General features: G+C 32.7%; 1 protein-coding gene and 1 non-coding gene across 2 annotated transcripts; one reads left to right on the top strand and one right to left on the bottom strand.

Moving 5' to 3' along the window:
• The first annotated feature begins 6,271 nt into the window (after positions 1 to 6,271).
• Trnah-gug lies at positions 6,272 to 6,343 on the top strand. Its single transcript has one exon. It is a non-coding gene; the product is annotated as a tRNA-His (tRNA).
• A 1,236-nt stretch (positions 6,344 to 7,579) lies between these two features.
• On the bottom strand, positions 7,580 to 11,023 carry LOC124354629. The gene is made up of 2 exons (XM_046805244.1): positions 10,536 to 11,023; positions 7,580 to 8,653 (listed from the first exon to the last, which is right to left on the bottom strand). Exons 1-2 carry the CDS (start codon positions 11,021 to 11,023, stop codon positions 7,705 to 7,707), a joined length of 1,437 nt encoding a protein of 478 aa, XP_046661200.1. The 3' UTR covers positions 7,580 to 7,704.
• Between the last annotated feature and the right edge of the window lie 1,835 nt (positions 11,024 to 12,858).

The following is a 12,858-nucleotide window of genomic DNA, read 5'->3' as shown; positions in this document are numbered from 1 at the left end:
AGGAACAATCTATGTGAGCCGGCGGTCAATTTACAGCAATAATCGATGTGCGCCGGCGGTCACTTTACAAGAACAATCTATGTGAGCCGGCAGTCACTTTACAGGAACAATCTATGTGAGCTGGCGGTCACTTTCCAGAAACAATCAACGAGCGCCGGTGGTCACTTTTCATAAACTATCTATGTGAGCCGGCGGTCACTTTACAGGAATAATCTATGTGCGCCGGCGGTCACTTTTAAGAAACTATCTATGTGAGCCGGCGGTCACTTTACAGGAATAATCGATATGCGTCGGCGGTCACATTTCAGAAACTATCTATTTGAGTCGGCGGTCACTTTACAGGAATAATCGATATGCGCCGGCGGTCACTTTTCAGTAACAATCTATGTGAGCTGGCGGCCACTTTTCAGGAACAATCATGTGAGCTGGCGGTCACCTTTCAGTAACAATCTATGTGAGCTGGCGGCCACTTTTCAGGAACAATCATGTGAGCTGGCGGTCACTTTTTAGGGACGATTAACGATCGCTGATTATCAATATATGTTAGCGGCCACTTTTCAGTAACATTCAATGTAACATAAAAACAATTTGACTGTTTATACAAAATCACTGTTTTTAATGTACTATGTTTGCTGTCTGGTTTATTCAAATTGTACAAAGAGGATACTGATTGTTACGTTGTTTTTACTGTTAATATTGGATCATTTTTATTCTGACATTATATGGAAAAGTAAATAGAATTATCTTTATATTGGTAATCTTTTTTGTATTCTTATTTTTAGTCTATTTTGTAGTTTCAGGCACCTCGGAGAGTGGCCAGCATGTAATTTAATGTAACTGAGCTCAAAAAGTACTGTATTAAGTTTATTTTATTTCGTTAAACCTAATCACACTACTGGACATGTAATAAGGCTATTCCTAAGATTTTATTTTTGTACTTTTTTGAAGGAATAAATCATTATTCTCATCATTATTCTCAAATACGATTAGAAGTTATACAGTATTAAACGCATTAATATATTTTGGTGGTCCACAAGATGTTTAGTTAAATTACGTATTTATATTCGTTGTTGCGACTTAGCTACTCATATAAACAGTATTGCTACCTAGAGGTTATGATTATAACTAACAGGAACCTGCAGGTTTCTCATGTTAGCAGCGATCCACACAAAAATCAGAAAAGCTTCGTAACTTGATCCATACAGAGCACGTTGTATCACGTGTTACCACTTAAGTCACGTTATTGGCTGAGTTTTAGCGAAGTTTCACTTGTGGGGCTGGAAAAATATTGTTTCTGTGTTTGTCTCCCTATTTGTGTATCTGTTCACAGGATACCTCAAAAACAAACTGATCTAAATAAACTTGAATGAACTTTTGCATGAAGCTTCATTTAAATAAAACTGCAACATTGAGATTGATGGTATGTACATGTCACTCCCTGGAATTTGGCTGAGTTAGTAAGTAAATATTTTTACATTGGACTTAGGCTAAGGGCAACCATAATGCTAAGAAAAATCAATTTGTCAGCAGAGTACAATCATATGAGTTTTTAATGTGACACATGGTAGATTATGTATGCAAAAAATAAATAAACAATTGAGTGAAAGTCAATGTTAAAAGTGAAGAGGTCTGTAGTATCGTCGCTAGTTCACCGGAAATTTTATTATTTAAACACTGCTATGAAACCTAAGAATACTATGAACAAAAATGTAAGTGCCAAAATATCTCATGCAAGAGAATCACACAGAGTCATATGAAATACAAATGTGCATCATATAATGTGCAAAATTGTATAGAATAAATTGTACTAGATTATAATGGATGAAATATTCATATCTCCATAAAAAAACTCTTAAACATATTTAAGATCCTGATTTGATAACTGACTCTCATACTTAAAGGGTAGATATATGCAAAATTCTAGAACTTACTACCCTTCTAAATAAACTTAAGTTAAGATAGTACAAAAGAATTCCCATAACTGTAAGATGATGTTAAAATATACAGGATTGTATGAAAGCCATTATTCTCCGGTTTCAGTTTATGACATTTATGTAATGTATGCCACTTTCTTTGTTTTATTCACTTAGACATCATTATTATATCATAATATTATTGACCTTTAACAATTTTATCAAGCAGGTGAAGAATATAATGTGAAGGATTTTATTACTTTTGTTGGAGAAAGGTCTGTTACTTTGGAGTTCTACAGATTGTCTATGGAATATTGCAGGAAATAGGAACATATGCCCTTTGTTCGACCTAACATTTCAAGTACTAGGTGAGAAAAAACATACTTGGTAATCAATCATGTTTGATTCATTTCTTTGTGCAATTAAATAAGAAGTATTAATAATATAAATTGTCTAAATGGAATTAAACCAGATGAAGAAGTGAATTAAATGAATTTCAATTGGTAATACTCTAATTATATTTTGATATATTGTCACGTTGAAATAAACATGAATATCACATTGAAAATGAAAATCACTTTATATCTATCAACTACAATCAGACATTAACCTTGGTATCACAAGGAAATATACTACAAAATATTTGTTTCTCATAGCATTGACATAAAAACATTTAATTTCTAAGTAGAAAAGAATGAGATTTAGAAAGTCCAACAATAGGATTTGATTTAAGCATACATAGTAATATCCAAGGAAGTAGCCAGCAAGTGGGTCTAAAGGATCCGAACCCCCTCCCCAACCTTTTTAAGGAACAAAATGGGGCCTTACTCTCTGTCCACTACAGGAAAATATTAGTTATCTGGACCTCCCTCCCAAAATTTTTTCCCGGCTACATTCTTGTTCTAAGTAGAAAAAAATGAGTTTTATGATGGTGAAAGTCCATCACCAGGATTTGATTTCAGGAAACTCTTATATAGTAGTACCCTTCCTAGCTCACCAGAACATTTATTATTTAAACACTGCTATGAAACTTAACTTAATGAATAAAAATGTGAATGTATCAAATGGCAAGGTATCTCCACTTTATAGCCTTTAAATTTTGAATGAAACTTCATTTCTACATAGGAAATAATGGATTATGTGATTAAAAACAAATTAAACTTAAAAGTCAAACTTGTTTTCCATTTGTTTCATTGGGTTTTGATATTAATACAAACTAACTTATATAATTGTGCATTATTAAAAAATCTATTTTTGTACTACAGTTTTGAAACCATTGGAGATAGAGACAAACTTTAAATGTAGAAAATGTTTATTTTTTAATGACCCTTCAAATTATGTACAACACAACCTAGGTTGCTATTTGATTTTTTTTAGATTGGGGCTGTTAAGTATTTCAAAATTCTATGTATTTTTTAAATGTGTAAATTTTGGGGTAGGGTGGGATTTGATGATATTTTTTGGATAAGCCGTCTCATCATTAGTTTTGAATAAAAATATTGTCTCTCTACATTTGTGCAGGTAGTTGCAATAAATGTACCCACAAACCCCTGATTTTTTAACGTTTTGGTGTACCCTGTACATAAGCGGCAAGATAGGTTCAAACTTTTTGCATCAAAATAATCAGTGAAGAAATACCTTTAAAATGAGGTATAACTCAACATACCTTTACATTTGAAAATTTTCCAAAAACCACCCCTACCTCCCAAAAACTACCCTTTTGGGGAGTTTTAGAGATTTCAAAATAATTTCTCCAAATTCTTTGGGGTGGAAATAGGGGGGTTTATGTTGTTATGAATAATCTACCTCGTTTGGTTTGGCCGCTATACGTACTGTACGTGTGGTCTCCCTCACCCTGTATAGACATTTCCATTATGATTAAACTATGCCCAACTTCAAATAAACTTTTACGATGGTTAAGTTTCTAGATTCTAATAGTAATCTATGGATGAAAATAAAAATCAATTCATATTTTGACATGTGCCTTTTACACTATTCAATGTGTGTGCTTTATTTGACCTTGGAACTGTGAAAGCAATCAATTGAACTAAATTACCCTATCAATTTTGTCCATAACTTCTATATCAAGGCTGATATTAACATTTTTTTGTAAAAAAGTTAGTGATAATAGAAAAATATAAAATTTGCTATTTTACAAAAACCTTTATTTTTAGGCTGTAAGTACTTTATTCGGACATACTATTATGTACATTATCTCTATTTTTGGAAATAACATTTTATTTAGCTGAGTCGAAATAAACCAGTACAGTACAATAACAGGTATGTTATGTTAATTACACAAATATTGTGTTTGAACACTGTTTGTATTCCAGGGTCAATTTATAAATAGTAAAACTGTTATTAGTAATATTATTAACTGATTCAGGAACAAGTTTGGGGGTGCATATATAATACCACAAGGTGTTTTATAGGGGCCTGTTAGAAACCTGGGAGTTTCAAGATAACTAAATTTTACACTTCAATTCAGAAGAATATCTCACATAATTTTCAATAACGCGTAAATCTTTGAAAAAATTTGATTTTTAAATAGGTCTTTTAAATGGGTTGCGATCGGATAAGTTGTCTTAACTGTGATCAGATTTTACTACTAACCCATGTGTAACAGTCACATGCAATCGTGGTGAACTATTGTATACTCGTGGTATACTGTACTACTAATTCAACAATGATTCAAACAGTGAACTTAGATACTTAAAAATTACAAACATTTTGGCTTTTAATTTTAAAGTAGTTTTGTATACATATAATAATTAAATTGTTAATAATTAAATTATGCCATAATTTTTAAAGTTTAATGAGGTGAATTTTTAGTACACATTGCTATAGCAATTTCTGCATTTCTGTGTTAGAAATTACCATTTTTGAAGGTATGTTAAATTATAAATTTGTTCTATACATAAATTCCTTTATTTATTAAATTATGATTATTAGTGGTCTAATTTCCTCTTACTGATTCATGATCACTTTATATTTTCTTGTTCATTTCATGTAAGTAAAACCAAGGGTCAAACAAACGTTTGAATAAAACACTACAACACACTGTTCTCTGTTTGGTGGATATTAGTATTGATTTGCGTGCCGTCATAGTAGTTTGTTCTGTCGCTGGTAGAGCGCAGCATGTACCCATTCAAATCCGAGAACTTAGGCATATGTCCGCTAGGGCTAGTCATATAGCATAATCTGCCTACTGCATATCAAAATTTCCAGGATAAAATAATATTTATATTTTATTTGGTTTATACATAAGTTTGTTACATAATTGTTTTAACAGAAGTATAACAACTAGTAAAAGCTATCAATTTAGTTCCGTGAGTTATGGTGAAGGCTAAATAGTTAAATATTTTATTAGCTTCAACGTATTTAAAAATATAATAAATATTAGACTATAATAATTTGTACCGTTACCTGTGTATAAAGTGTTTTATAACTACGTTTTGAGCTATTAACAATTCTTTGAATTCTCAGATCACCCATTGATTAAGCCAATTGTTACATACGTATAAGCTATAAATTAATGTAATTAATTCTCTTGTCTCATAAATGCTTGTCAAAATACAAAGTATAAGATTTCGCAATCTAATGGCGGAAATGTCTAAATACGTAACCGTAATACTTTTAACATAAGTCATAAAACATTACAAGCTATAATTGTATAACAAATACAAATCAGTATATAAAATTATAATAGCCGTCCCACATTTATTCTATGGGCACTTCCTTTTCTGATAACATTAAATGCCTTCATTACCAACCTTAAAAGTGTTAAGTAAGTTAAATCTACGAGTACGCTTACTGAACTTAATAGTAACCACAAAGTATTAAATGCTAAGTAAGGATTAGGCCTACTACGAACACATAGAAAAAAATCTATTACGAAGGTAGGATATTCTTCAGCCACAAGTATTTGCTTTAAGCAATCTAACTTATTAATCGTTACGAATTAGGTAAACTTTCATAACAGATTATGTCATATTCATTCACGCATTCTGTCAGGAATATGGGTGACATGTTTAGATAAATGCGGAAGTAATATTTACTATTACGTTTATTTGCCTTGTTTACACATATTTAACGCCTCGAGGATATTTGCAATGTAGAGATAGATTGAGATGTAGAGATAGTGAAATTAAAACTAAAACGAATTAACCTTATTTGCTTCCAAAAATCAAAAGGACACTGTAAAATGACAAACTGTTGAAACAAATTCCCATTGTCCTGTAAGGTATTCGTGTAAAGGATTAATCTTTCACGTGTTTAGACAAGAAGTGATATTGTTAGGTTGGCTGCAGTGGCCTTGTATTTGCTCTGTGAACCACTCCTCTCAACTCACTCACGTAGCCGTGATCGTCTAGTGGTTAGGACATTGCGTTGTGGCCGCAATAACCCAGGTTCGAATCCTGGTCACGGCACGAGTGATATTTTTGCTTCTCAAAACGGTTGCTAATAATTTTGTTTTGAATTTTTATACAATTTTTTAATGCAGTTGACATTTAATGTTCCATTTTGGATATTTATTCATTTTTTAGACTTTATAAATCATTGCAAAAATGTAATTAAATCTTGTTCATATTGTGTTATTAACTTATATTTTAAGATTTAACTATATATTTTAATTTTATACACCTTAAAATTGTTAGTCATAATAAGTGAACACTGAATGATACTTAATTAAAAAAAAAAAAGAATTACATAGTTCAAATGTTTCTTCTCTTTCTGTAAAGTTCCATATAAGTCAGTTTGCATGAGATGTTTGCCTATTAAACCAGAAAAATACCACATGGTTTTTTTGAAAATAAAGAGGCTGTACCTAATTCATTGTTATAAATCAAGTCTTTATTATCTAATGGGAAGCAGAATTGACAAGATTGAAACCTAAAAATAATTGTATAGCTTTACCAATGAATAGGTATAAAAACAAACAAGCATCACAAATATTTGCAATGCAGTATAATTAATTTAAGACTGATTTAATATTTTTCTTGTCATGTCTACATAAAGAAAGTTTCATGGCTATCATTTTGAAAACATACATATGATGTTTTTATCGTTGAATTAGGTACTGATACATGTACATTTAACCAGTATTTAATGTTTTCAAAATTGGAAACTAAAAATATTAGGTAAATGATAATGAGAGATCGGATTTACAGTTAGAAAAACTAAAATAGTCAAATATTTCATTTTCTCCAACTATGACAAGTATAAAAACTAGAATAAATTACATAGTGTGCCATTACCTGTGTATAAAGTGGTATATAAGTATGTTTTTCCATTTTCTTAAATTTGGTGACATTGTAACAACGGTTTGTAGTAATAACACACTTTACATAGTAACAATTTTTTTATTTAATGTTACTCCTTTATGGTTGCTACCTTTAGTACTTATAACTTCATTAATAAAAGGTGTACAGTATACAATAATTTTCAATACTTTGTCTTCGAATTTTTTGAAATACAATTTTTCTTATATATAAAATTATATTTGTTTCTCAAGGTAGACCTTAGTAGCACTGGCTTTATAAACAAATGAAGTGTTTACTGCTTAATAATGGTTGTCAATGGTAGAATTGATTTTAATCAAGATGTGGTAAATAATTTTTGGACAAATGATTAAAAAACACATCTTTATTTTTCTTCTCTACAAAACTCTTAGTTTTAAATTTGGGATTAAGATATTGTAAAATAAAGCAACAAAAGAAATTGCACTCTTATTAAAAACATTACATTTTACACTAACCACAAGGAAGAAAACCTCAAGTGACAATAACAATCATGATAACTTGTTTTCCCCTTTTACAAAAAGTGGAGATTCAATAACATGAGTGTGCGAATGGCCCAATTCTTTGCTTGCGTTCCAATCAGTGTTTGGTAAAGGAGAAAACGCATCTACTTTGGAGGAAAAGCGCACATTCTTCTTGTTAGCTGGGTTCTCATCTTCGGCAGCAACCAAATCATCACGATGACTAGCAGTAGCTGCATCATTCATCTCTTGGGTGAAAGTCGCTTGATCAACATTGAAGGTGTCAGTTAAATCGCAAAAGCTCACTTCAAAGGTTAAAGTCTTTTCCATTATTTGTTCTGTTGGATGTGATCTTCGAGAGACTCTCAAGTGAATACCTTTGGAAGTAGCGAAAAGAATCGGAGTATTCACTGAAGATAAAGTCTGTGGTTCAGAAGAATAATGTTCTGTGGGAACATCCGAACTAACAGCTATCACATTTCTCTTGCAACAAAATACCAGTCTACTCTGCAGTCTCACATCTCCATCTGATGATAGTACAATGATAGGCACTAAGGCATTATACATGTATCGACAATACACAAATAGAGATTCCAGATCGTTTGTAACTACTACACGGATTGTGTCATCACCTAATCTTGGGTCTATCCAAGGGTCTGGTTCAAACATGGGGTCTTGGAAATGATTCACCATTAGAGAAATTGTCAAGGGAAGTAGAAGTAGAACTTGAAGAAATAAAATCATCAGTGAAATCTTGTTTTTACCGTTGTTCACCAATGGAGTAACCGAATGAAGAGATTCTTCGTTTGACTTGGAAAAAATTGATAGAATTGTGATTTGTTTTTGATTGTCGAGATATTTTTGAACTGACAACACACACATGAACACACACACTGTTTGTATACTCCATGTAAGTAAAAAAGCAAAAATAGTTAGTAGAGGAAATGAGAGATCCTTTGTGACAGGTCCACAAGTTTTCCTGAAACATAAAAATATTAATACATTGAGTTGTTATTATAGAATATATAGGTCACTTTTATTTCTCTTATACAAACCCCATTTCAGGGTATAAAGTTTGTTAGAACATCATAATCTTAACAAATTACTTGATCATAAACAAAGCATTTACAAAATACAACTAAATCATAGGTACAGGTTAGCCTATAAGTTTAAAAACTAGGCCACAACTCTAGCCCAGGGGCTGTTTGACAACACCGACCACCAATGATGTAGCCAGCAAGGGGATTCGGAACCCACCCCCGGATCCCCCAAATTTTCAAAAAAAATTCAGTATTAATGTCATGTACAACTGAAAGATTGTTCTCAACAAAGAAATGGGCCAAGAACTTTTTTAAGAACAAAATGGGGCCTTACTCTCTGCCACTACAGAAAAATATCAGTGTCTGGACCCCCCTAAATTTTTTTCTGGCTACATACTTGCTGACCACCCCTCAAGCTAGCAACAGCTCCTCAAACCTATAATAACATTAATTGACCAGCTATTTACGAAGTTTAATTTTAGTTTTGGTTTTGAGAAACCAAGCTTCAAGGAATAAGGGAGCTTTAAAAACTTCTACCTACAAAGCTTGGTTTAGTTTCATTTCATTTTGTATAGTCTGAGTGAAAAAATGTGTCTGTTGTGGTTGATGGAACAGTTAGAATTTTGTGTAACTGAAAATATTTCTACATGATTCATTATACTTTAAATGTTCAATATACCTAATAGCTCTTCTTTGTAAATGAAAGATTCGTTGTACATTTTTTATAATAGAGATCTCATAGTGTGATCGATTACATAGTCTATATAATGTATGAATAGAAAAAACAAAAACACTTTAATAAAAGTTTCTAAAGTAGACAATATTTACAATAAAGAGTCTAGTTGATAGTTTGGATGTGATATAATTTATGTGTTCCCTCCAATTTATAAGATATAATCCACTTTAGTACCCAAAAGTTTAGAATTAATAAATTCCCCTACTTCACTATGCGCTAAAATATAGTTGTAGAGTTATTCTGATAATAAACAACCTACTTTCTGAAGTAGGTTGTTTATTAAAAGAAAATTTAACAAATTTAGACAGTTTAATGTCATGTTAATATTTTTAAAATAGCCAAAAATCTGATTGACCCAAATATATTTGTCAATTTATAACGATGAGGATGAAGTAGGTATTAATAATTATTACAGTTGTCTCCTACTTAATTTCTAGGTATATAAATAAAATTACACTGAAAAGTAAAGTAGGCTAACGATTTTTTTCTGCTACTAGAATAGTTTATTGAATATAGTTAGTTACTAAGACGAATGATTATTAGGTGTCCTGTGATCATATATGAGATTTCTCTTGATTGCACTACAACAGGTGCATCTAAAGCCTCAACACTTAGTATTATTAGAGGAATCAGAAGCAAACCTGTTTGTCAGCTGACAACAGATGGGATGTAGATTTGAGATGGGTTGACGACCACTTTATTCTTAGGCTTTTATCACTATGTGGTCTGAAATAAGATTATTCATCAATTTTTAAGATCAAATACTATTTTCTTGAACTATTATTTAAGCATGTATCTAAAAATTAATTCTAAATTTAACTAACACTGCATTGTTTAAACCTTTGTGGATATCTGCTGTAAATCCCATTAAAGCAAAAAGTACAAATATGTCTATCATCAGAATTTTCCCGGTTCAAAAAATGTCGAAAAATTACCAACACAATCCAAATCTTGAATTATTTTGGCCTTGCAGTGAAGAGCTATTTTGAGCCAAAAGTGTTGGCTCAAAACTGGCAGATCAGTAAAGACCACGACAGCTGTATAAGCCTGAGAACTTAAAAGTAGATATAACTGAAAGCACTGACCTGTTTGGGAAATAGTGGATATCTAAGGTACTGAACAAAGGCGACACTAGAAGCAATCCCAAAATCCAAATGGATAATGCTCCTGCCATGCACACCTTGACTGCAACTGGTTGTTCACGGAGTGTGAAAGTCCTCTCAAGGCAAAGAAGACTGAGGGAAGCTGAGTGAGCGAAGAGGAAGATCAGGAAGACTACAGCGGAGGTCCTACAGAAGTCGGTACGTGAACCCAACACGAACCCAAAGGCGAGACTTTCAGTCATTAAACAATCAAGTAGACAAGTAGTACAAATCAATACGAGAACCTCGTGGAACGGCGACCTCCTGAGTCTCTTGTTGGACAAAATAGCGGTCGTCACGATGAGGTTGTAGCTGACGCCCAGCAGGAAACTGATGACGAGGATGACTGCAGAGGATAATGATGGTGATAGGTCAGCTGAGACAATGTGTAGTGTTCCATTCTTGTTGTAGACTAAGGATGTTTTCTCCATCTACCGCTGCAACAAGATAAAGTAGGTACTTCTCCTGAAAATAGTAAATTTTCATATAAGTCAAAATCAGATAACTAATCATCAATTCCTCGCTATGCTGTCAGGCCATAAACAAAACTACCTGAACAAATCACAAACTAGGGCCAAATCCTGACAAAAAAACACATTAATTAATTAATTAAATACTTTTATGAAATACATATTCTAGGCATCTCAGAAAATAAAGCAAGTGCTCGAGCGTTCTGTTCAATTCACATGTTTTATGTAACACGTAGAACAAAATTGTTTGTAATCCGGAAAATCCTGAAAATCCTTTTGTTGATATTCTATGTTTACTACTTGAACAATAAGCTTAGATCGCGTTGACATTTCCAAAGAAAGAACGTCATAGAATGTTGAGAGAGTGAGAGACGACGGATTTTTGTTATATGTCACGATACTGCATTTTCTTATAATAATAGTATAACATACAGGGAGTCAATTAAGTCTGGAACCTCTTTTTTAATTTTTAAACCACAATATAAAAAAATACCAAAGTTCACACGTGCTTACTGGTGATAGTAACGCACATATCTGCCCAATTACCGACCAGATAATCCCTTTGGGGGACGGTCCACAAGGAGTCAGACAAAATTCTTTAATAGCAGCATAGGTCAAGTTTGGTATCAAATTAAAGGTCTTACTTAGCAGAGTACAATGCCGCAAACCGGACTTAAAAAGGTGGATTCATTCAGTAGTTATAGCTATTTGAATTTTTTAAGTATTACAAGTAATCACCAATTTTTAAGTACCTGTGATCAAAGTAAGTGTTCAAAATGTTCCCCTACCATCGTCTGGCAATGTCCTAGGCGGTTGTAAAAGCCATCCACTGCATTTTGAAGGTAGTCACGAGGAATATCTTGAGCTTCTTGGACTATGAGATTTCTTAGGTGCGCCAAATCTTCTTAGGCTTAGTACGATAAACTTTATTTTTGAGGTATCCCAAAAGAAAAAAATCTAGCGGAGATAAATCAGGGGAACGAGCAGGCCACTCTACTGCACCACGTCTTCCAATCCATCTGTGAAGGAATATTGTATCCAAGTATTCTCTAACAAGGAGAGCAAAGTGTGGTGGCGCGCCATCTTGTTGGAAATAAATTTTTTTAAATTGTCAACCAAGAGCAGCTTGTAGTGCAGGAATTATCTCATTTTGGAGCATTGCTAGATACGAGTCACCATTTAAATTACCATTGATAAATAATGGGCCCATAATTTGATTTCCTATAATACCTGCCCAAACGTTAAGTTTCTGTGGATGCTGTGTATGACTCAATCTGCCACTTTCACATTCTAACAGTAGTTGTGTTTATGGTAATAATTATTGATTCCTGGCTTCGATTACTACATTGTCATATGATGGGAGGGGAACATTTTGAACACTTACTTTGATCACAGGTACTTAAAAATTGGTGCTAACTTGTAATACTTAATAATTTACATTGTTCAATTGTTTTAAAATTCAAATAGCTATAACAACTAAATAAATCCACCTTTTGAAATCCGGTTTGCGGCATGTACTCTGCTAAGTAAGACCTTTAAGTTGATACCAAACTTGACCTATGCTGCTATTTAAGAATTTTGTCTGACTCCTTGTGGACCGTCCCCCAAAGGGATTATCCGGTCGGTAATTGGGCAGATGTGTGCGTTACTATCACCAGTAAGCACGTGTAAACTTTGGTATTTCTTTCTATTATGGTTCAAAAATTAAAAAAGAGGTTCCAGACTTAATTTACACCCTGTATAATATATCCTTGCTAATTTACATCAACTATATAGACAGTAATGTTTGCTGGAAA

This window comes from Homalodisca vitripennis, chromosome 1, assembly GCF_021130785.1.
Source record: "Homalodisca vitripennis isolate AUS2020 chromosome 1, UT_GWSS_2.1, whole genome shotgun sequence".
Lineage (NCBI taxonomy): Eukaryota > Metazoa > Arthropoda > Insecta > Hemiptera > Cicadellidae > Homalodisca > Homalodisca vitripennis.
The sequence above is the reverse complement of the archived record's forward strand: the minus strand, read 5'-3'. Positions and strand labels throughout refer to the sequence as shown.

What these genes read in the sequence shown, in the direction of transcription:
- LOC124354629 (XM_046805244.1), bottom strand. Translation starts at nt 11,023, where the DNA reads ATGGAGAAAACATCCTTAGTCTACAACAAGAATGGAACACTACACATT. An exon ending in ATCCACTATTTCCCAAACAG is followed by an intron (nt 8,654 to 10,535) that starts GTCAGTGCTTTC and finishes TTTATGTTTCAG; the next exon opens with GAAAACTTGTGGACCTGTCA.